The 26,261-nt window shown below is 41.9% G+C and overlaps 1 protein-coding gene across 1 annotated transcript in view; it reads right to left on the reverse strand.

The window, feature by feature from the left end:
* The window catches only part of NEMP1 (nuclear envelope integral membrane protein 1), a 420,672-nt gene that overhangs the window by 257,465 nt on the left and 136,946 nt on the right, over positions 1-26,261 (reverse strand). Inside the window, exon 3 of the mRNA XM_044083655.1 lies at positions 13,423-13,642. Within this exon, the coding sequence (XP_043939590.1) occupies positions 13,423-13,642 (220 nt within the window). The remainder of the gene's footprint in view (positions 1-13,422; positions 13,643-26,261) is intronic.

The following is a 26,261-nucleotide window of genomic DNA, read 5'->3' on the forward strand; positions in this document are numbered from 1 at the left end:
ACTGTCCAGAAGAAAACCTTTGCCCATTTACTTTTGTAAACCTTACACATTGAAGGTTTCTGGAAAGAAGAAAGAATATGTACCACTAAGGAAGAGAACATGGGCTATCTAACCACCACTGGAATTTCAGAAAACATGCTGTTAAGTTGTGGCACTGAATATCCAGGTGAGGCAACCCTGACAGGTGAAAGTGGATCTGGGTCTGAGCACATCACATAAGGAGAATGTAGAAGAGGAGGCTAAAGGAAGGGAAACCACACTTGTCAAGGACGTTAAATGGCTATGACGGATAACTGTGGCCTTCTTTGACAATGCTTCCTGCAAGAACTTTGGTATCAAAGGCAATGGAGAAAAGGCATAAAGGAGACCAGGGGGCAATTCTGATTGACAGCATATCTTGGTGACTCCCCCTCCTAAGGGATTAAAGTGAGGAATTTGCTGCACTGTGTTGTGGGGAGAGGTGAAGAGATTGCAGCAAGATCAACCCAATGGCTGAAAATCCACTCCGTGAGTACTGGATTGAGGGACCACTTGTGTGGGAGTAAGATAAGACCTGCTCAACCTGTCACACACTGGATCTCCCCAGATAGTGCATTGGTAGAAGAAAGCTGTGAAAAGATCATGCTCATTCCACACTCTCATGGCCGCTCAATATAATGGGTAAAATCTGCTTTCCTGTTTGTTGATGAGCCAAACAACTGTCCTGTTATCTGTCCAAATAGATATCACATCCAAGGGTAGAATGCCCAGAAAGGCCTGGAACTCCAGAAGAAATGCTTTCATCTCCAATACATTGATGTGCAGACTGGCCTGATTGAGACCACGTGCCTTGGACTATTTTCTTCAGGTGATGCCCCACCCGACTCCACGTGGGAAGCATCAATGGTCACCATGGCTTGGGAAGAGGGCAGAATGAATGGATGTCTGGTCTGGTGGGACTTCTTGGATGACTTGATTGCTTAGAAGCATATTTAATTCTGAAGCAGCTGCTATCCTTTGCGAGGGTGGAACACTGGAAAGTCTTTTTGGAAAAAGAGGTGGTGTGTGTAATGGAATGAGATGGTCTCTAGTAATGATCCTAAGCACACATACGTCCTGAATGATGGATGCCCAGGTTGTTGGATGCAGCTGTCAGTAATTCCCTTGACTGCCTCAAGTTGGGAAAATGGTCCTCTGAAACCTTTATTTTGCACAGCCACCTCTGCCTCTGGGGCAATGTCCATTATAAGAGTTCCCCCCTTTGTGACTTTCTCCAGAAGTCTCAGGTGAATATCCTTGGGATTTGCTAAACCAAATTCTTTTATCTCCTTTCTGGTTCATAAAGAAGGTCCTCTGAGAACTGGAGAAATTGATACTTACAGCAGATAGGGATTTACCATCTCTTTAGCAATTCTAGAGATTCTCTTTTTTACTTTGGGACCAAAGAATGTTGATGAAGGAAAGGTCCACAAAATCACATAGCAGTATCCAGGCAGGTCTCCTAATGGACATGCCTGTGTCGGCTGCTCTAAACGTATCGTCCATGGCAATGTAGATAAAGCACATACAAACATTAGTCAAAGACTGGAGGGTAACCGACTGTGAATCAATGAACTTCCTTTGATCCCTAGACAAAGTAACTGGCAGAGATTTGGAGATCTCCTTTGTCAAATCCATCTGGAAATGTGCGACATGCCAAATAGTTCAAAGCTCTCAACAAAAATGTGGATGAGGCATAAACATGTCTCCTAAATCCATCCAATGCACAAGACTTCTTGTTTGGTGGGTGGACAAAGGAACTGTCCTCCACTTGTTTCTTCTTTGTGGCCACCACCACCATCATAGAATCTACATAAATACCCTTGCTCCAATGGTGATGGTCTTTAGGAGCAACAAGGAACTTGTCATTTTTTTTGGGAACAGGTTCTGCTGTGTCCTGCTCCTGCCATGCCCACTGAGAGATAAGTTTGACCATCTTATCAGCAGGCAGAACTACCCAAGAAGTAGATGGGCCAGAACCACAAGCCTCAAGGAAGACTGACTCTTCTGGGGAAGATGTCTGGGAAGACTAGTCCCCCTTTTGTCTAATAAGTTCTAGGATTTCTCCAAATGAGGTCATCCTCAAAGGGGGATCAGGGGAAAATTTATTCAGTCAGTGTCTGTGGTAAAGGATTTATCAGGGGAATCCAAGTGCCTCCTGTTGCACTTGTGCTTCTTGTATATCTCCTATGTGGGCTGCTCAAGAGAGGACTCAGAATCTGACATAATCTTGTCTCTTCTATGAGAACCTGTTCAAGGCTTCTGGTCACTGGCTGTCCCAACGGGACAAGAAGAGTAGGTTCCAGACCCCAAGAAGTCTGTAGGGGGGAGGAATGGATCTGATTGAGGAGACTGTCTTCTCTCTAGGTTGAGACAGCATTCTTTTCAAAGCCTGAATGCAGAGCTCAACACTGATCCTGGCAGCCTTGCCCTAGGATCCGAAACTCCCAAGCAGGGTTCAACCTGGGAAGCCATCCAGCTTCGGATCAGAGGCGGATGCCTGGGCCAAACTGTCAAATGCCGCGGCACCAAGAGGGAGGAATGGATCCGAAGAACTCAGATCTGACCCTGCCTTTTTACAGTTAATGCCTACCATTCAACTCAGAGATTCAGATGGGTCCAACATGGTTGGAGCCAACCTCAGAGAACTCTGACTCTAAGAAGAAAGCACCAGTGGGGTTCTGAAGTAGACCAGCCCCAGGTGAAAGTTGGATCTGAGGACTCCAGATCCATAAGATCAGATTAGAGAATGAGCCACAAGAAAATGAGAGGAAAAGGCTATTCCCCCAGATCACATTGTGGTCAGAGCTGGGAGGACCCCCAACTGGATCTGGACTAATCTAGGGATCTCTCTCAAGGTGTTAGGTTTTTCCTTGTTCTTGTCTTTATCTTTATCAGCTTCCTTTTGTTTTTCTTTAGGTTTGTCAGCTGGTTTCTTAGTTGAAAATGGAAAGGAAGATGCATTGTATTTCCCTGACACAGAAGGAGGGGTATCCCCTGTGGAAGACGGAAGCAACCCCTTCAAAATAAGTTTGTCCTTTGTTCAGTAATGGCCTGTTGGCCAAAGACTTCAAAGATGGAGCAGGTAATGTCCAAGTGTGATGGGCCTAAACATTATATGCACTTGTCATGCACATCAGAGTTTGGTATCTTGTGAGAACATGATACACACTTTTTAAAACCCAAAGGATTTTCTGCCATATTAGAAAAGAAAGGCTGAAATAACAAACATTGGGAAGATTTTTTTTTTGAAAAATACAACTAAATAGATAAAAATAAAAAGAAGGTACTCAGTTAAGAGGTGTCCCCCATAAAGGGCGCGAGATAGAGAAAAAAGGGGAGGAAAGGACCAGGAATAAGAATGACAATATACAAGAATAAGTAGAGTAGAAAGGAAGAGTGATTAATAAAACAAATTCATTTATCTATGAAACAAAAACACCTGAGCACCCATATACCCATCCTATGCTAATGGCAGCAAATGAGCTCTAAGGACACTCGTTCTATATGTGGGGATAATGGGTAGGGTGGAAAAACCCGAGTACCGGACCCAAAGCTTGTAAGCAGTTGAAGTTGGATCAGACTCTGATCCAAAGACCCATATGTTGAGGAATGGACAGAAAAGACATCATTATATCTAACTTTTTTTTTTTTGCCTCTCAACAGTTTACTCTTGATTGCTTTGAACGGTTAAGATGTTCTCAATATTAAGCTTACCATGCCCTTCCTTGCTGTCCCTAATACAGCTGTCTTCTTCAGGCAAGGATTCTCCCATCTGCTTTCTTCAGCAGTTTTTGCTCTAGAAGGAGATTCCAAAGCAGCATGGTGTTACAATTGACCGTTATCAACCTCTTTTTTCACATTTTGTGTATGTGGTTAGAGTATCACATCACTAGTGACCATAAACTAGAGCCATTTTTCACACCGCAAGGAGCATAGCTCTGTCATGGTCATTCTTCTGTGTGACACACATACACACACTCTTTCTCTACGGACAACTGTGTGCGTCTAATCCACCTACTACATGCCTTTGTAAGGTGGAAGGAAAAAGGAAACTGGAGAACTCAGAGAAAACCAACGCAAACACAGGGAGCACATGCAGAAGGCACCCCCACTGAGAATCAATACAGAGAATCTCCCAAACTGTGAGGCATTATAATGATACATGTCAAAAGTAAAACTTTAGTCCTTAATTACAATTATACATGACTTGGTCAAAGACAAAAATAAATGCCAGTAGGGATGTGTGCATCTGTTGCAGTTAATATGCTACATAGAAAATGAAGTTCAAAGTTGAAGTATAGAAAAGGAATAATTTTTTCTTATATGGTGTGTCTTCCTCTGTTGGAATAAAACAAAAGGGACTGATCATTATACATATGACAAGTGACTGCTAGCAAAGTGGAAATTTAGAGTACAGAAAATACAGTTGTGCAAAATCTTACAGTAACAGTAGATGTCCTTCTCTTCACAGTTGAAATTTTCTTCGCTTAATAGATGATCTGCAAATGACAGCCCAACATCCGTCCAGTATACCAAAGCCTTTAGGTTTGATAGGCACCATATGTCACAAGTATATGCAAGGGACAGGGTATAAAGGTGACAAAGACACAACCACTCAGAACTGAAAAAGCCCTAGGAGGGCCAGAATACCCTCAGGGACAAAGGAAAACATCCAGAATGAAAAAAAGGAAGAAGGACCTCTCAGCCAGAAGTTCAACAAAAATACAGGGTAAGACATAGGACAGCGGCATAGGAGGGAAGGACCGAATACTGCAATGGTGAAGAGGAGGACAGATACTGTTATGGTAATATTTTCCACAACTGTACTATGCCCTTCCTTAGCACACTTGCAATATTCTTCACATAAGGCAGGGGAGTGCAACAGCTTAACAGGAAGCTTGAGAGGAGGAAGGCACAGAAGAGCCTTCTACAAACCCATGCAGAATAACCTGGACAAAGCCTTCCCTGGCCCTGGAAATAGCATTCAACTTATAATGTTTAGTGAAAGTATGAGAAAAGGACCAAGTAGCAGTCTCAAGAATGGAATTGGTATCCAAACCCTTTGAAAAAAGTACCAAAGGAGGCAACCGCCTTAATAGAGAATGTGCCTTTACATAACAGGAAAGACATTTGCTATAAAAAGAACAATAGGAAATGGCCTTGGAAATCCAGGTGGAGATGGTTTGCTTAGAAACAGCCAAACCCAAAGTCTTGGGATGAAAAGAAACAAAAAGCTGCAAATATTTCCAAATAACTTCAGTTTTATATAAATAATATCGGAGCTGTCTATGCATATCCAAGGTGTCATGAACCTTCTCACTGGCAGACTGCAGAGAAGGAAAAAAGGAAGGAAGATGAGGAGACAGATTAAGGGACAACTCATTGACCAACTTGGGCAGAAAAGTGGGATTAGTACAAAAAGACACCAGCCAAAATAATAACAGTCTTCCAAGTACAACATTGCAAGGAAGTTGAAGAAGCAGGCTCAAAAGGGGCCTGGGTCAAATTTTCAAGTACAAAATCAAAGTCCCAAGAAAGTGGAATAGACTTCCCGAGAGGTCTGATATGAAGACTGCCTTTAAGAAATGGCTTGACCTCAAACCTAGAGGCCTTAGGAGGATTCAAGGGCAGAAGAGCAGAAAATGCAGAAAGAGGAGCTTTAACTGAGGCATATACCAACCCAGCATGAAGCAGATCACAGAAATGAGAGAGATCCAGAGGAACCTCAAAAGTTAGGGGGATCCTGATGGTGAGACAGGCACCAGACAAAAAAAATCTTTTCCATTCGGACATGCACGATTTTCTAGCAGTGGGTTAACTGACCTACTGTAGAACCAGAGGCATGTCCTCAGAAAAGAGGTGCCTAAAGTGGATCACCTACAGCATCATTTGAAGAGTGGACAGGTGAGGCTAGACAAGAGATCCCTTGTCTTGTGCAAGAAGATCCACCCACTGAGGTAACTTGTGGTGACTGCCCCTGACCAAGTGAGAATGAAAGGGGAACCAATGCTGTCTGGGCCAAAAGGGAGTCACCAGCAAGATTTTGGGAGAGTCCTGTCTGTCCTTGTGCAGAACTTGAGGTAACAGAGGAAAGGGTGGTAGAGTGAACACAAATATTCCCTCCTATGGAAAAGACACAGGTTCCACTTTCCAAGTCATGGGACTTGGAACTCTGGAACAGAACAGAGGAAGTTGTCTATCTACCTGAGGAGTACCCTACCAATGGGCAATGTCCAGGAACACATCTGTAAAGCATCCATTCATGAGTTTGTGTTCTGGGCCTGCTCAAAGAGTCTAACAGGAGATTGTGCTCTAAATGAATGTAAACCACCTGAAGAGCCACTTGATACTGGACAGCTAGATCCCAGACCTGAAAATCTACTCTGCAAAAGAGACAGGACCTCTTGTCCTCCTGCATGTTGACAGATCCCATCACTGTGGTATTATCCTTGAAGACTTTGAGGGGGCCCAGGATGAAAGAGGGAATGAAAAGCTTGCAGAGCTAAAAGCAGAACCCTCATCTCTTTTATGGTGATATGATCCAACCTCTGATAAGAACGCCAGAGACCTTGGACTTTTAAGGGGTCACAAGAAGCCCCCCAGCTCACATCTGAGGCATCCGTAAAGAGCTCCTGAGAATGTATCAGCGCCTGAAAGGGAACCCCTGGATTGACAGTTGATGAATCTATCACTGAAGCTCGAGTTTCAGACAAGGAAAAAAAGAACAATGAAGTTCAGAAAGTGGAAATGATGGAGTCGCGCCAATTTGAAGTACCTCTGAAACTTCCTCATGTGGAGCCTGGCAAGAGGGAGCATGGGAAAGGTGGAGGCCATAAATCCCAGAACATCGAGAAATTTCCCTAGCCATAATAGAGGACATCAGAAAAAGAGAATGCAAAAAAGTTGTTGAGGACAGAAACTTGGGGGCAGGAAGAGATGCCAGCATGGGAACAGTCTGAAGCTTACATCTGAGGAAAACATGATCCTGAGAAGCAGTCAGGACTGATTTCTGGAGGTTTAAGGTAAGCCCCAGACTGTGTAACAGATAAATGGCAAACTGGAGGTCCTGCAATACACTGCTGGGAGAAGGAGCTTGAAAAACTAGATTGTCTAGGCAGGGAAAAGTCTGTATACCTTGAAGCCTGCAAAAAGCAATGACAAGAGCAAGGCATTTGGTGAATATCATTGGGGAAGTACAAAGGGCAAAGCAGAAACAGAGAAATGTAAAATATTTCTTGAACAGAGGGTGAATGGAGATGTGAAAGTATGCATCCTTGAGAACTAGAGAAGTCATAAAGGCCCAGGGAAGAAAAAGAAGAGGAGGAAATAAGGTCTGAAGTGACAGCATCCCAAGAAAGATGACTCTTGAGAAAGGTGCTGAAAAAGATCCAAAATTAGTCTTCATGTACCCTCCTCCTAAAGAACCAAAAACATTCTGGAGTAAAACCCCTTCCCCACCTGGGTGGTTGGAATGAGCTGAATGGTACCCTGATCCAAAAGGAATTGCAGAACAGGAAGCTGTTCTCAACGAGTTTAAGGAACTTCTGAAAAGGGAAGAAGGAATTCCAAACCATGAAATATCCCTGATGGATAATCAACAGCTTCCAAGAATCTGAGGTGATATGATGCCAATCTGGAAGAGATAAAGACAGGCAGAGAAACAACGGGACCTAGCTGAGGGGAAGAAATGGCCAAACATCAAATAGAACAAAGGCTTGTCCTGAAAAGGTTTCTGGGAAGGAGGAGTCTGAGTAGATTTGGCAGAAGGAACCCCTAGAACCCTTCTTACCTTTAGGAGGGGGCGAGTCTGTCTACAAACAAAGGTAGACTTAGAAGGATAATTCCTCTGGAATTTGGGAAAAAGGGAGACAAAAATGCATTTAAATTCCTGCAACACCTTACCTTTATTCTGGAGGGATTTGAAGTCAGCAGCAGCAGCTGTCCGAAAAACTCTTTTGTTGCCTGGAGGTGCATCTAAAAGCTTAGCCTTAATATCATCAGGTAAAGCCTGAAGATGAAGCCAGGAATAATGCTTCATCACTGAACTAAAAGCAGCAGCCCTGGAAGAAGTATCAGCTACATCATAGCTGGGATTTGAGTGATGGGTAACCAGAGAAGTGGACCTCAGCAGGGAAAAAGCAGAAGCCTTCCCATCACAGGGGAGTCCGACACCACCTTAGATACCTGGGAAACGAGGGCCAAAACATACCTGGGTCATATCAGTCTGGTAATTAATGGCCCTATAAGACAGGGTGGGAGAAGTATAAACTTTCTTGCCCAACCTTTCCATGACCCGACTATCCTTAGCAGAAAGACAGCAACTCAGGTTTGTCAGAAGAAATTGATACCACTGAAGGATCAGCAGAAAGACTCTTACACAGAAACATGCAGTCCTCAGACACTTTGTAGAACCTATCAGGTTTCTTTGGAGCAGGTGGCTGAGAATCAGGAGTTACACAGGATGCAGAAAAGGTGTCCAAAATTGCAATCAGAGCAGAAGGGACAGTTGATGGTTTGGGAGACTCCATTTGTAGGAGCTCACAGTACCTCTTTTGAATGTCAGAGACCTGGGAACAGCTCCATTTAAAATAGTCCATCATGTGGGCAATAGAATCCCAAAAGGATAATTCTTCCAAGGGGTAGTCTGGACTCGAATAATCTTCTTCCTCTGAACTGTAGTCCAGACGGGTAAAAGAATTTGGGAAGCATACACCAAGGATTCTTCTTCAGAATCCAGGTCCTCATCTGAGGAATCCAATTCAATAGGCTCTTATTAGGAGTTGAAGACCAAGGGGGAGCAGGGACAGACATCCATTGAAGAGGCTTCAAGGCTGTTAAAGCATTAAATAAACTGAGTAAAATCCTGCCAGTCACACTTGGGATCTTTAACAACAGGACAGATATGCTTCATTTTCTGCTACTACTTCTGCAGATGTCCACCCGAAATACCCTCAAAGGGACAGAACTTTGAACAGACTACTAAAATCTGAGGAATCCCCGTTGGTCCCTTCAATATTATCAGCTGAGGTTCCCCCTCAACATCAGGTGCAGAAGTTGGAAAAGCCTCTGAGGACATAGCAAGAATTTGGATCCATGCCAGCCTGTGACAGAGTCATGGCAGAAGAATCCGAAGCAAGTACTGGATGGTCTTTGGGGCTTTCACTAGCCTCTAGAGAGATGTCCAAGGAGGCTGGACAGCAGTCAAATCAGGCCTAACTTTTTTGACCTTCTTGTTGGCAGACATCTGGCTCTAGGGACGGGAAGATTCTGCCATAACACCCTGAGACAACAGATTAAGTCACTGATTCTCAAGATATATGGACAAGGAGGAGACTACAACTACACAGGGTCTTGGGCCAAACGCCTGGCAGACAGAGCATAATGTATGGTCAGGGGAAGCACCCAAGTAAAAAAGACACTGGTCATGATGGGCTTTATGGGAAATCTGCTTCCAACACTGAGATTTTCCCTTTCTGGATGACAAGAACACAATACCATACAAAAACAGAAAAATAAAAGAAACCCCAATGGGGCACTTATGTGAAATTGGCTTGATAACCAGCACAACAGAAGGGCATTCAGACCAATGTTCGATAATGGAGTTTGAACTGGTGGCAAAGAAGTTCAGAGTGTTTGCATCTGTATGTCACCTTTATGCCTTATGTCTTGCACAAGGAACACGTGTGATGTATAGTGTCTATAAGATCCAATGGCTTTGGTATACTGGACGAACATTGGGCCATCCTTGGCATAAAATCCCTTATGTGAAGAATACTTCAACAGTAATATGGAAAGACATGTAAATATATCCTATTCTTAGGATCTTTTCTAACAGACACCACCAAAATAAGATGTTACACAATAAACAGACAAAAATACTGAAAAGCTGGCAAAGTTAAAGACTGCATTACAAGTAGTGCTACCTCCAGGGGCAGCTCGTATTACTGGCTACTGGGATGCAGCCCCCACCAAATAGTGGAATATGAAAAAAAATACACAATTTTATTGTTTAATGCCACTTTACCTTTTATTTATGTCATTGTGAGAGCACAGAACTCCTGCTAACGTACACACGCAGAGTTTTGATCACATACGATTTGCAGTGCTGGAAAATTAAAGGTCTTAATTTGCTCAAGTCTGTTTTGAAAACAGCCTGGCACCATTTGCATTTTAAACAGGGATAATGTAACGAAGACGACGACAGAAACGTTCCTTAAAAAAAGGGGCTGCTCCAGGCAGCTGCAAGATGCAGCAAAGAGGCGTTTCTATCGACTTAGATTGCCATCACCTAAGTCAGCCTGACTGAAACAGAAGACAGACAGCACTGAATGTTCCAGAAACACGAGCAAGCTTTATTTATTTAAGCAAATACTATGTACACAGATATACTTTTTTACAATCATTTTGCATGACACCTGTTAAGAATGTAAGAAATTTTTATTTATTTTTTTTATTTTTAATTTTTTTAAGCGTGTGCATTTTTAAGTGTGTGTGTGTGTGTGTGTATATATATATATATATATATATATATATATATATATATATATGTGTGTGTGTGTGTGTGTGTGTGTGTGTGTGTGGGGTGAAATACTCTCAGCTGTACCTGATTTTGCAGAATAAATCTGCATCTGCCTCACATTTTATTATGTTCCTTGTAAAGTCTATTTTTCATACATCGGCAGTGACTGAAGGGCTGCAGTGTGAGAGACAGAGTGAGTGAATGAGTAACAGAGAGAGAGACAAAGATGTACGTATAATACATGTATATACTTGTGGGGTCACAGCTACTCTCAGCTGTTTATGATTTTTGCAGAATCTCCCCACTTGCCTTCATATATTTGCCTGTTCCTTATAACATTTGTTAATTTTATTGCAAATCAATAACATCTGTAAATAAAGACAGGCATGCAAGTTTCAGACTTAATAGCGTTCATAAAAGTATGCTTAATGCAAAGCTTATTCTGGCAACTTATCTCTGCCAGCTCACTGCTGTCTCTGATTTTGGTCCTTTTTTCGTCCATTATTTTTTAGCTTTCTACTTTATTCTTGAGCCAAGAGGTTGAGAGGTATACATGTGCCTGTGTGTGTGTATTTTGATATCAGTGAAAGATATATTCTTGTGTAGCCACTATTTATGTATGCATTCATTCATTTTATCTCAAAGTTCTGAGAAGTAATTGAGGGATATGGGGTGGATCTGTTATAAAATTTCTGTTGGGGGGGGGGGGGGGCACTGCAGCGTACCTAAAATTATCATCAAGCTGGCCATACATATGTTTTCACTTTCCATTACAAATAACATTCTAAACAATAAGTGACTGTCTGTGGTAGTCTGGGAAGGTTAAGTGCAATGGTAACCTATCATTGGCATGGTGGTGCATTGATTACAGCTGACATTTCACAGTGCATGGTGCTCTGGTTGAGTTTTTGGCTATGCTCCCATTTGTGTGGTAGTCTACACAAAGCCACTGACTTTGTGTAGGCTTTATCCAAGTGTACTAGTTTCCTTCTCCATACCCTCAGCTTTATAACATCATTTTATTAGTAATCATATATGGCTGTGGCCATTTGTGCTTTTATTTTCATTCAAAACTATTGCCAGAGAAGTACATGAAAGGTACCTATCTTTTTCTGCAGGGGTAAGAAGGCAGACAATATTCTCAGTCAGGATTACAGATCCTTGCAAGCACCTGACCTCTCAGTTTACTGGGGACTATTGTTTAGTTACCTTTGAGCATTTAGCTTTAGGCACAACTTCAATTTACTTGAAAGAAAAAAAAAATAAAACTGAATTTCTTTCCTTATTCATGATTTTTGCTCAAGCCACCACTGGATCCAAAGGTTGAAATAAGCTCATAAGCTGTAAGATGCACCTCAGAACATGTAGAACTCTAAAACTCTGGGAGTTGCTAGACCCCTGGCTTTGCTCAGTTACTTCCTCCACGCTTCCTATAATGCAGTCTTTGCAAGTTAAGATGAGTTAAAAGGGTAGAGAAAAAAGTTAAAAACAAAAAAGTAACCCATCTGGATGATGGCTGGGGGAAAACAGGGGAAAGACACTGAGGAGGAGAAGTGGGGGCTGTTTAAATTCATTTCACCTAGGGCTGGTCTTGTTTTTTTGCAATTGTTCATCAGTGGTGTTTATAGTCAATAAAGTAACCATAAAGTGTTAAGTACTGAGGCAATCTATGGATGAAAGTGAACGAGTCCATCTGTTTGACTGTAGTAATGGTCATTGACCTGCCATAACAGAGCTATACCCCTTTCCAATTAGTCCCACAGGTTCAGTTGCTTCTTGCAGCCCCCTCCGCCACTTGCTTTGACGTCACCAGCCACCACTGGCTACCTCACAACACTGGTGACTTTCAGTATTCAACAAAACAATCTATTCAATTCTTCACAGCATTTTGTAAATGTAATTGTAATACAGTAAACTCTCAGTTAACCAGAACTCAAGCAACCAGTAAAAAAAAATCGAAGAACTACAGTGCAATTTTCATGTGTTGCACTTTGTCCCACACACACACACACACACACACACACACACACACACACACACACACACACACACACACACACACACACACACACACACAGAAACATACCTTACGTTTTTAGAGTTTTGAAAAGGAAGATAGCAATAAATTCTCTCTCTTCCCAACCTGAGAACAAGTCAAACCATACAAATAGTATAGGGTACAGTATTAGTCAGGCCTATTTTTAATAGTCACTCTCAAGCAACCAGAAACTACAATTATCTGGCATCTACCCAATCCCCATGGGCGCCGGTTAACTGAGAGTTTACTGCAACATTGCTCTGTTTCAGGTATAAAATGTCCCTCCCAACACTTAAGCAAGGAAATATGTTACATTTGTTATGCAAGGATCATCCTATATGTCTGCGTTTGAAAGGGAGAACTGTTAATAAGTTGTATGCTGGAATTCCACTGCCTCATCATGTTGCCATTCTGAGCCAAAACACGCAGCTTTCAGAGAACCTCATGAAAGTGACAGCTGTTATTCACTCAATAAAACATTACCAGTGCAGAAATATACTACCTCTATGTATTCTTTTCTTACTTGTCCTCATTTTGTTCACAAAATACATTTATATCTTTGCTGCAGCAAGCAAACTCAGTCATGAAATGTACTTGTTTACCTGCAGTCTTAAACTGAGTTTGTCACCATTGTGGTGTTAAAACTCTTGTTGTGTTGGACAATTAATACAATCAGCACTCTTACAGAAAGAAGCAAATATGCCTGCAAGTAAATGATTACCTTGGAGGTTTGGGAAGTTAAAACATCATAAAAATGCAAACCATTTTGTACACAGAACCTTTGAATAAAAATACCCATGGTTATCATAACATGCAACTGAACATCTTTGCTTAAGAAACTTACATCGTACTGTGCTGACTGAGTAAGGAACGCCTTTTTCAACAGGTTCAACCATGAAGCAGGTTTCATTAGAAAACAAGTCCACTGTGACAGAAGTATCATTCAACTTGTCCTTCATTAAGGTGGTAATCAGGTTCCAAAAACTAAACTGCTCCATTTCCTTCAGTTTTTCTTTATTTTCCAGCAGAGTCACTTTAAATGATCTGGAACTCCTTATTCGAATCTGTAATGAATGAAGCAGATCTAATTTATCATCTCCATACCCTGGTGCAGAATTGTTTAATATGCTCTACAGAGTTGATATGAAATTTTGGACTTATTATCATCAGCACTTCTGAGTGCACAGAACTTCAGCGTGTACAAGTCTGTATGATTCGGCTAACCTTCTCGGTTAATGTAACAGCACAGCACTCTTCAACCAAGTCTGACCCTTCCAGTTACTATTAAACATCAATGTATTCTTGACATGCCTGATTTACAAATGCTTTTCTGTACTGTTGTGGAGCTTTTCTCCCCGGGCCTCTGCTGAAAACAGGCTCCTGTCCCAGTCGGACTTTCCCGGTTAACAAATGTAATAAATAAATAAATAAAATAAATAAAACAGAAAAGCCATTCCAACCATTCATAAGGCATTGCCAGCACTGCCTAATTTTTCTTAAAGGAATACTGTAGCAATGGGGTACATATGAAGAGGTACATCTATACAAGAGTCACACAACATTAACAGTAGATCCTCAAGTAACAGGACATCTACTGTTGGAAAATGAATTCATCAAGATATATGTGCTGTCAGCAATGATCCCACCCCAACTTACACCTGCCTTCACCTTCCAGAAGCCAAAGCAAAGTTCCTATTGGCTCAAACTCTTTTTCAAGGAAACAGCTTAAGAATGTTACTGTAAAAAAGCAGTTTGGTTCTAATCTTGGTGCTACGAGGAAGAAACAAAAAAAGTTATAATTTAATAAGTAAAAAATTCATTACAACAAATGTTTATAACCAAGTAAAAAATGCAGTGATGTTAAATGCAAACATAAATGTCTAGGAAATAAAGATTTAAAAATTTTATACAACAGTGTAATAAATCTAACAAATGGAGATGGAAGTGGTAGGTAATCCAGCAGCAGGTATTTTGTTACCAGAGAACTGTAAAGTACTAACTATAACAATAAATGTCTGGCTCCATTTAATTCTCAACAGCAGTTGATAACAAAAATAAAAAAGTTTAACAAAAATAAAAAAAACAAATTGTTTACTAGCTCTGTCTGATTAAGTGATTTTGCTCAGAGTCACACAACATACAAATACTAGCCCTTTAAGGGAATAGCCCCATCAACACAGAAATGACAAACAGTAAATAATCCCTCTTTCAAAGCCAGTGATGGGCTAGCTGGGTTGTCACTCATTATAACTCGCTCAGTGGTGACCCAGTTTGCAGGAGTGGGGATAGCAGGGTAGAATCTTCTACTAACACACACAATTTTCTGCACATAGTAGTAGTAGTAGTAGCAGCAGCACTATCTAGATAGTAGTCATTGGATCAGAACATTGTATTTATCAGATCTTCGTTACCAACGACCAAAAACAAAAAACCAAAAAGTACAGTTTTGTACCTACCATAAATGTAGATGTTCGAGGATCCACATTGCTGCAGTCCTAACACTTGGGTAGTCCGCTGTCCCAGTCAGCCCGAATACCAAAGTATATGGCTGACGTCGGTCAAGGCGCATTAGTCTGACGTCAGGGTACAAATGCGCATGACCGACGTCATATCCTCAGTCTTTTCTTGCCCCAGATGTCAGAAGACCCTAAAAAGATAAGGCCAAAACCAAAAACACCAAACACCCCTGCACCAAAAATATGTACAATATATACAAAATTACAAGAGTATAACCTCACCCACACAACCACCCCTAAACACAGAGGGGAAGGAGGGAGGGTAAATTGGACTGCAGCAATGTGGATCCTCGAACATCTACATTTATGGTAGGTACAAAACTGTACTATGTTCTTCATTCCACATTGCTGCAGTCCTAACACTTGGGTAGAATCCCAAAGCAGAGGTAAGGGAGGCTGGCAAATCATAAAGAAGCAGGAGCTGTCAACATGCCTTGCAAAATAGCTGTGGCAAAACCAGCCCTAGATTTAGAGTAGAGAGGAAGGTGGTAATGCTTAGAGAAAGTATGCACTGAACTCCAAGTAGCTGCCTCCAAAATATCCTTAGTTGCCACCCCTTAGAAATGCTGTTGAAGTGGCAGTAGCCCTAGTGGAATGAGGCCTAATCCCAGCTGGAATCTCCTTGCCATGATGGGAATAACAAAATGCAATGCAAAACCCAATCCACTTAGAAATAGTTTGTTTTGACACAGGCTTGCCCTGAGAACTCAAAGCAAAAGAAACAAACAACTGCTGAGACTGCCTAAAATCCTTAGTCCTGCTTAAATAATAACGCAACTGCCTGTGTACATCTAAAGTGTGCAAAATCTTTTCCCCTTATTTTGGGGATCTGCATAGAAAGTAGGCAAATGAATAGTTTGGTTTAAAGCCACACTAGAAACCACCTTAGGCATAAAGGAAGGATTAGTACGTAATGATACCCTATCCTTATGGAAAATCAAAAAAGGCTCAACCGCCATAAGGGCCTGCAATTCAGAAACCCTTCTTGCAGAAGTAATGGCCAACAAAAAAGCAGTCTTCCATGACAAGTATTTCAATTCAGCAGTAGCCGCAGGCTCAAAAGGTTGTAGAGTAAGTTTCTCCAACACAAAATTGAGATCCCAAGCAGGAGTAGGAGCTCTACGTGGGGGTCTTATATTCTTTGCCCCTCTAAGAAATTGCTTGAACAAAGGATGCGAAAACAATGGTGGGTCACAATCATAGTGAGCTGAAATTGCTGCAGCATGAATCTTAATGGAAGAGAAAGACAAACCTTTGTCCAATAACTCAGTAAGATATTGAAGAGCCACACTCAAATTAGGCTCAGAAATCTCCAAATTCTTTGCTGCACTCCAAAATAAAAATCTCTTCCATTTTTCTGCGTACACTTTCCTTGTACTAGGTCTTCTGGCTTCCATAATCACATTTAAAACTTGTTGAGGAAGCCGAGACCTGCTGTGTTTCAAAACAGAATATGCCAGGCTGTTAGATGAAGAGAGTGAAGCTTGACATTGAGTAGATGACCGTCCCTCTGAGACAACAGGTGCGGAATCAAAGGTAAAGGCCATGGAGGCTTCCTTACCAGACTCCTCAGTAATGGGTACCAGTGTTGCCGAGGCCAATCTGGAGCTATTAAAATCATCCTTGGCTTGTCTTGTCTGACCTTTAGGAGCACCTTTGGGAGAAGAGGCAGAGGTGGAAAGGCATACACATGAAGATTTTTCCAACTGAAAGAAAGAGCATCCACTTTCCAAGCTGTGTGATGAAACCTTTTGTGCAAAACTTTGGCAGCTGGTGGTTTAGTGGAGAAGCGAACAGATCTATGTCTGGAGTTCCCCATGTCACTGTCAATTTCCGAAATACATGAAGATCCAGTTTCCACTCGTGGGGATCCATGATTTGTCTGCTTAACACATCTGCTAAGGAGTTCTGTGCTCCAGGCAGAAACCTTGCCTGAAGAGTTAGTTGCAAGCTGAGCGCAGTCTCCCATAAAATCATTGCTTGCCTGCATAACGGGTAAGAATGCGTTCCCCCTTGTTTGTTGATGTACCACATGACAGTTGTGTTGTCTGTTAGAATCAACACCTGCCCTGGAAGAAGTAACTCCTTGAAAGCCATTAATGCAAACTGGACTGCTAACATCTCCTTCATGTTGATATGTAGATGCTGTAGTCTGGCAGGCCACTTGTCTTGTATCCACTTTCCATTCAGATGAGCTCCCCAAGCTATGTCTGAGGCATCTGTCGTTAGAATCTGACTCGCCTCTGGCCGGGTCACAGAGAGTCCCTTGTTTAGGTGACATTCCTGAGCCCACCACAAAAATTCCTTTTGAATGCAAGGTATTATTTGAATGACAGTGTCCAAATCCTGGCAGTGCTGTGTCCATACATTTTTGAGATACCATTGCAGCTTCCTCATATGCAGTTTGGCATTGGGAAGCACCAGAATACAAGATGCCATGAACCCTAAGGCTTGAAGGACTGTCCTTGCAGTCAGCCCGGACTGAAGTGATAGTTGATGGAAGTAAATGGAAAGATTCTTTTGTTTGTCCGGGGTTAAAAAGGCCATCTGGGTTGCTGTATTCAGTCTCACACCCAGAAAGCACATGTCTTGAGAGGGTACTAGACTGGACTTTATTTCGTTCACAGAATACCCTAGGCATCTTAGCACTGCTATCACATATGCCAAATGCTGTAAAAGATCTTCCTTTTCTTGAGCCAGAATCAGGCAGTCGTCCAAGTAAGGATAGATTTGTATTCCTTTTAGCCTGAAGTAAGCTATCACTGGAGCCAGAACCTTTGTGAATACTCTGGGCGCAGTAGATAAGCCAAAGGGCAATGCAGAGAACTGATAGTGAGAAGTCCCAGCTCGAAAACGCAGATACTTCCTGCAACTTAGTCTGATAGGCACATGAAGGTAAGCCTCCTTGAGATCTAAAGTTACCATCCAGTGATCTTTGCCCAGCAGAGGTAAAAGCTGTTGTAACGTCAACATTTTGAACTTGGGAATGTCCAGATAAGTGTTGAGGATAGATAAATCCAAAATTGGTCTCCACGTGTTCCCTTTCTTTGGTACTAGGAACAGGCTAGAATAAAATCCTAGGCCCCTTTCTGGCACAGGAACCGGCTGAATGGCCCCTATTTGGAGTAACAGAGAAATTTGCTTGTGAGCCTCTTTTCTTTGTAGAGGAGGAATGTCTGGCATGCCTTTGAAAGGAGGCAAGGTATGGAAATAAAACCTGTAACCGTGGTGAATGATATCCAATACCCATCTGTCTTGGGTAATTAAATTCCAATTTTCTTTGAAAAGAGCCAGCCTTCCTCCCAAAGGTGCTGCCAGACGAGAATGTACTGGCAGCTGAAAAGGCAGGTCATTGGGTCTGTTTACGAAAGGACTGACCCCTGCCCTCACCAGAAGACTGAGCAGGTGAACTCCCTGTTCTAGGCCTAAAAGAACCTTGAGCTCTGCCCCTACCACGTCTAGACCTACCCCTAGACTGGGAATCATAAGCAGGATATGTCCATCCCTTAGTAGGCCAATTTCTACTAAACTCGGGAGGCTGAACCTGCAAAAATCTTTAACAGTCTGCATAGACTTAGCCTTGTCCTCCATTTTCTTTAAAACTGCTTCCACAGGCGAACCAAACAACACGTCAGACTGTAACGGAGCATCCAAAATCCTTGTCTTAACATGCTCAGCTAAATTCTGATCCCTCAGCCAGGCGTGCCTACGAAGAACAGAACCAGTGGCAGCCACCCTCGAAGAGGCCTGCACAGCATCAAAACCACATTGCAAGGAATGCTTACCCACCTGTTCAGACACATGAACTAAATCCTGCAACTCTTTACACTCAATACCTTCCGCCAGAGCATCCACCTTAGACTTCAATTGTGAAAGGAGATAATTTTGATATTTTAACATGTGAAACTGGCAATTCAATGCCCTCATGGCTAAAGTGGAAGAAGTATACACTTTCTTTCCCCATCTATCCAAAGCCCTTGCCTCTTTATCAGGAGGAACAGGATTTTTAACAACAGAAGCCTTAACACCTTTAGGCCCCTGAGAAACAGTTTCCGGGTCTGCCCTAGGACTCTTAAAAGATACTTATGAGCTTCAGGCACCCTATAATACCTATCTGGTTTAACTGGGGCAGGAGGCAAAGAATCAGGGTTCAGGGAAGCCTCTGCAAAACATCTTCCACCACATCCAGAACAGGAGGTATAGCTAAAGGCCTATGCTGGGGTAAAACAAAAATTCCTAAGCCTCTTCCTGGAATCAGAGAAATCTTGACCTTCCCATTTAAAATGCTCCCTCATGGAATGAAGAGTCTCTGAAAAAGAAAAATCCTCAGGAGGAGAAGTCAAGGAGTAGAATCATCCACATCAGAATCAGAATAAGGAGGATACTCCTGCAAGTCTTCAGCCAAGACTCAGAAGCCTCCGAACACTGCTCAAAACTCTCAAGCTCAGGTTCCACCCTAGGCCTCTTATCAGGAGGGGGCATAGAACCTCTAATCATAGTAATCAAATCTTCTGCCATTTTAAGCATATGTTTCTTAGGCAAAGATCCTGAAGAACTAGGAGAGACCCCCACTGAAGTTAAACCTGGCCTGCCTCTCAAAGAAGCCTTGGAAACAGAAGGGGAGGGTCTAACCACCTTAGGAAGAGAGGGGAGAACAGCCACCTGAGAAGCCCCTTCAGCCTGGCCTACCTCCTGAGAGGACACATCCTGTAACAGTAAAGTCTCTCCCTGAGACTCCAAAGAAACTTCTGGCAGAACCTCCGGCTCCACTGAGCCTTCTAAAGAACCGACGTCCGGGACTGACTGTTCTTCCAACCTAGGTTTTGCTGCTTTGTCCTTGCGCTTTTTGGACGAAGCGGGCGTCGGAGCATCCGACGGCATTTTATAATTACAACGCTTCCCAAAAACTAACCTGGCACAGTCTAACCTTCTCTTTATAGTGCGTTTGTTAAATCTAGCACAAGAGCGACATCCAACAACGTCGTGCTCAGGCCCTAAACAAGGTATACACAAGGTATGGTAATCCCTATGAGGTATCTGTTTCCCACAAGAAATACAGTTATTCACTTTTTCTGACATCCGGTTAAATACTGAGGCAAGAAAAAACAAAATATTCCCAACGGGTACTTAGCCAACTTTGATTCGGTCTGAAACTCCGACTTCAGAAAATTTCAGAACGCCAACCTGCACTCGCAAAACTGCTTCTGCATCGGACCATGCGGCAAAAAAGACTGAGGATATGACGTCGGTCATGCGCATTTGTACCCTGACGTCCTGACGTCAGACTAATGCGCCTTGACCGACGTCAGCCATATACTTTGGTATTCGGGCCGACTGGGACAGCGGACTACCCAAGTGTTAGGACTGCAGCAATGTGGAATGAAGAACATCTACTGAAATGCGGACTGCACACGATAAGAGATTACTGTTAAAACACAACTTTAATGTTGCGGATAAAAATCCAAGTAACAATAAATTCCAAATGACAGTAAGCTCTTTCGGCAAGTTAAATTAACCCGCCTTCATCAGACAAACAGCGAGACCAGGTTGGGATGTCTTATACTTAACAATTAAAAACAACGAACCAATCACACAAAGTAGCATTTGCTAATTGAAAATTCTCCATAGAAACCTTAAAACAATATTGAATCCAAATGCAGCTTGAAAACAAGTACACTGACATCAGCGGTTACATCTAGCATACAAAAAAACATTCCATCAACATAACAGCAACCCGCTTACGTCGTAGGTGAGAGCACAATGAAAATAGACATAAAAGCATGTTCATTAGAAATGTCATCTCTTGCAAATAAACACGACATGCTCATGTGCTAGAAAAATATATTCTTGAATTATTATAAAGTCAAACCAACCTCTGATTCGATGGCTTGACTTAGTATGTAAAATTTTGAAACCAAAACTTGACCCATATTCAGGTAAACAGCTTGAGTGCTTAGTCGCTCATTATAAAAACTACAAATCAGTTAGTTGATTAAAGCGACAGTACGACTCACTTGTCTTATTGGTATGGTGTGTTTTCAGATTTTAAGCACGTCTGTGTGCAGACGCAAGGGGATAGGCCCAACATAGGGAGCCACATAGTTCAGACGAACTAAGAAGTCCAAACCTCTACCCAGCTGGACCTAAAACCCCAAATAATCAATACCAGTCAGCCCATCAGACTAACATGAACAAAAACTATAGTCGAGGAGTCTAATAAGTATAAAGTCATTAGATCCCTCTTGATATTCTACTACAGTTTGTTACTAAGACAAGAAGATACAAAAATCAACTGTGGCTGTGTTACCCCTGAAGTAAACCCCATCCGAAATTGCGTACCAACTGCCTACCATGTAGTACCAGCATGATGTTTAAGCATGAAATATATACTGACTTAATTACCCTAAGGTGCCATAACCATGTTGATATTCTTTATAAACAATTTGTAAGAACATAGACCAAATGGGCAATCATAAATGGATGTGTGGACCCATCGAATAAAACTGGAACAACTACGAACAGATACTAAGATCCACAAATGTACTAAATTTGCTACCTATTATAAGATAGCCATTTTAGAACACATTTAATTGACAATCCCTCATTAATACCAGGGAATGTGTGGGCTCTAGTCCTAATCTGCCATAACAGCTCATCAATTTCTAGGCGGATTTGCCAGGGGCCACCTCTTATGTCCATTTCCCTCTATTGTAGGACAAGATATTGAAAAGAATGTCCTGTATACTCAATGCAATGTCTAGCTAAAGCGTTATTAACATCTTCTTTAGTTATGGCATATTGATGTTCGTAAATTCTGCTTTTTAGCTTTCTCTCGGTTTTACCGATGTAGAATGCATTGCAGAGGTTACAGAGAGCTGCATAAATCACCGCCTTAGACTCACAATTATGATGTCCATTACACCTATACTCCCTACCATATTCACTCAGTGAGACTCGGGTAACAATGGTAACGATTCTCAAGCAGCGAACCTCACGTTGCTTGTCGAGGTATTGCTTCAAAGAGTGGACGCATTAACACAAAAGGTTGATGCTTTTTCTAACTTGGCTGTACCGGCTGGGGTCCATAACAACGACAGGAATACGCCTGTAACAGACTCCAGTGAGGCAACTATCCCTAACGGACAGCGTTCACCCAGTTTTGTGACTAATCATTCTCCCCTTCCTGGCGCAAGTGGCCGTGCAGCGGCGTCTGCAGGACCACAGCAGCTAGTTCCATCTTCTACTAATCAACTTCAAAGGGATTCAAACCAACCTTCAACACAAACAAGAAGGAACGGGACTGTCACCCGCCATCCTGACGGGATTCCTGTAATCAATAATTTTTTGGACAACAACAATTTTTTTACAACTAGCGACAACAGGGAAGAGAGTAATTCAAGGTCTCCAGTTGTGGAGAACCAGAATTTGGATATCAAAATTGATCTTTTTGATGTCAAGTTGTTCAAATGTAAAAAACTACAGTTGGAGACATCATACCTACAGGAATGCATCAGACGTAAGGTCATTCCCAAAGGCTTACGCCAATGGCGTTTTCCGGCAGGATTAACAGACGATTCTCTTTTCTATCAAGAACTGATCGAGCTTTTTGATAGACAAGGGTTTGAATTCCTGCAAGCCCTAATAGGGTTTTACACTGCTGACATCAGTAAATTAAAATCGGAACTTGAAATACTTGAAACAGACATCAAATCGGATGTCGAGTTTCCCAGATACAAATACGAATACTGTAGGATTTTTGCCAGTATTGATGCCACTATGGACAAACTGATATCTAATAAGAAAAAGAAACTGGCTAGGGATATTAAGGACTACACAAACAAACGTGCTTACCCTAGACTCTCACAGCGTCTAATCGACAACTCTACTGACAATTTGGTTGTGGATTCTAATAACATCCAGTCCTTACAGACTTACCCAGGAAATATCAGTAACAACAATGTTAATGTAAGACCTACTGTCAGAAGAAGCCCTAGGCTCAATAATAACAATAACAACATGATAAATCTCCCTACAACAGAGGGTGAGTTGATTCCTTTAGCCACTGACCATCCTGAACCGCACAATAATAACAACAATCAGGATTTTCAACTGGTGAGCAACCACCGGGGGGACAACCGCCCACATGTCCAACCTCAGAACAACACGAGGAACAGGAGACGGGGGCGCAGGAGGTGATTGACTTGCCTGATTTAGGCGCACACCCAAAACTGTATAAAAGTACCAATGGTGATTTTTCTGTGTATAATTACACCTCCTTGATTATACAACAGGACATTATTGACTTTTTAGCAAAGGATTTTTCTTTTGTGCCAGGGTGTCATATGGATATAGGCAGGTTAATTATTGATTTAAAGGTATACACACGTAAACTTAATTTAAATCGCCTAATGGGTAATGATTCATCTGCACTTAGTTTACTTAGGGTAGCTAGCTCTTACAACCCGCCTCTACATCCTACCTTGCTAACTTTTGAAAAGATGTGTGAGATGGATATGTGGGCCATTAAGAACCAAGTCATGTATAATATGTAGACAGTATTTTAAGACCCCTGGTCGATAGTGAGAAGCACATTTGTAAAGACTCATGGTCTTTTCTAACGGACATTAATAAGCTTACTTATAATGATAACATGCTGCTTCTCACTATAGATGTTAAAGACTTATATACTGTCATCCCTCAAAATGTTGGCCTTGCTTGGGTGAGGGACTTCATGTTGGCTAAAAATGCTGAACATGACACCATCAACTTGGTAGAGACCTTGTTAGAAATTGTATTATCTAACAATTTCTTCATCTTCGAAGGTATGTTTTATTTGCAAACCTCGGGCGTAGCCATGGGCTCACCCTGTGGAGGTACCTTCGCAAACGCTGTTCTTGCTTACTGGGAGTCTACCTATCTATTCAAGGATGAGTTATTCTTACAATATGTCACCTGGTACACTTGGTACCAGGATGACATATTTTGCACATGCTTGGGTGATGGAACCCCTCCCATCCACAATAGGTCTAAATGGAGGCGCCACCAATCTTTTGTGTAATTTAGGTGTTCCAAAAAATGATGGAATTCTTGGAGCCGGCATGGTCAAATATTTATAAGTATCCATGTCGATATAACCCTCCAAGAACAGGTCATTAAGCATATTGTTGATTTTCCTATATGCCCCATTTATCTCATTCAGAGATGATGTTTTATAGGCAGGCATGTCAAGATGTTGAGCCATGTATTCTACGTATTTGTAATGATCCATGAAAACTATGCCCCCTCCTTTATCTGGTTTCATAGCTCTGATATGACAATCCTGTATCAGGTGAATGAAATCCCTTTCTAGAGGGGCGATGTTAAGAGAATTCCTCTGTTTATTATACATGACTTGGTTCTTAATGGCCCACATATCCATCTCGCACATCTTTTCAAAAGTTAGCAAGGTAGGATGTAGAGGCGGGTTGTAAGAGCTAGCTACCCTAAGTAAACTAAGTGCAGATGAATCATTACCCATTAGGCGATTTAAATTAAGTTTACGTGTGTATACCTTTAAATCAATAATTAACCTGACTATATCCATATGACACCCTGGCACAAAAGAAAAATCCTTTGCTAAAAAGTCAGTAATGTCCTGTTGTATAATCAAGGAGGTGTAATTATACACAGAAAAATCACCATTGGTACTTTTATACAGTTTTGGGTGTGCGCCTAAATCAGGCAAGTCAATCACCTCCTGCGCCCCCGTCTCCTGTTCCTCGTGTTGTTCTGAGGTTGGACACGTGGGCGGTTGTCCCCCCGGTGGTTGCTCACCAGTTGAAAATCCTGATTGTTGTTATTATTGTGCGGTTCAGGATGGTCAGTGGCTAAAGGAATCAACTCACCCTCTGTTGTAGGGAGATTTATCATGTTGTTATTGTTATTATTGAGCCTAGGGCTCCTTCTAACAGTAGGTCTTACGTTAACATTGTTGTTACTGATATTTCCTGGGTAAGTCTGTAAGGACTGGATGTTATTAGGATCCACAGCCAAATTATCAGTAGAGTTGTTAGTTAAACGCTGTAAGAGTCTAGGGTAAGCACATTTGTTTGTATAGTCCTTAATATCCCTAGCCAGTTTCTTTTTCTTATTAGATATCAGTTTGTCCATGGTGGCATCAATACTGGCAAAAATCCTACAATATTCATATTTATATCTAAGAAACTCGACATCCGATTTGATGTCTGTTTCAAGTATTTCAAGTTCCGATTTTAATTTACTAATGTCAGCAGTGTAAAACCCTATTAGGGCTTGCAGAAATTCAAACCCTTGTCTGTCAAAAAGCTCAATCAGTTCTTGATAGAAAGGAGAATCTTCTGTTAATCCTGCTGGGAAACGCCATTGGCGTAAACCTTTAGGAATGACCTTACTTCTGATGCATTCCTGTAGGTATGATGTCTCCAACTGTAGTTTTTTACATTTGAACAACTTGACGTCAAAAAGATCAATTTTGATATCCAAATTCTGGTTCTCCACAACTGGAGACCTTGAATTACTCTCTTCCCTGTTGTCGCTAGTTGTAAAAAAATTGTTGTTGTCCAAAAAATTATTGATTACAGGAATCCCGTCAGGATGGCAGGTAACAGTCCCGTTCCTTCTTGTTTGTGTTACAGATTGGACTGAGTCCCTTTGAAGTTGGTTCATAGAAGATGGAACTAGCTGCTGTGGTCCTGCAGTCGCCGCTGCACGGCCACTTGCCCCAGAAAGGGGAGTGTGATTAGTCACGGAACTGGGTGAACGCTGACCGTTAGGAATAGATACCACACTGGAGTCTGTTACAGGCAAATTCCTGTCGTTGTTATAGACCCCAGCCGGTACAGCCAGGTTAGAAAAAGCATCAACCTTTTGTGTTAATGCGTCAACTCTTTGGAGCAGTGCCTCGACAAGCAACATGAGGTTCGCTGGTTGAGAATCGTTACCATTGTTACCAGAGTCTCGCTGAGTGAATATGGTAGGGAGTATAGGTGTAATGGACATCATAATTGTGAGTCTAAGGCGGTGATTTATGCAGCTCTCTGTAACCTCTGCAATGCATTCTACATCGGTAAAACCGAGAGAAAGCTGAAAAGCAGAATTTACGAACATCAATATGCCATAACTAAAGAAGATGTTAATAACGCTTTAGCTA

The sequence above is a fragment of the Protopterus annectens genome, chromosome 9.part0, assembly GCF_019279795.1.
Source record: "Protopterus annectens isolate FY-2018-M chromosome 9.part0, PAN1.0, whole genome shotgun sequence".
Taxonomy (NCBI): domain Eukaryota; kingdom Metazoa; phylum Chordata; order Ceratodontiformes; family Protopteridae; genus Protopterus; species Protopterus annectens.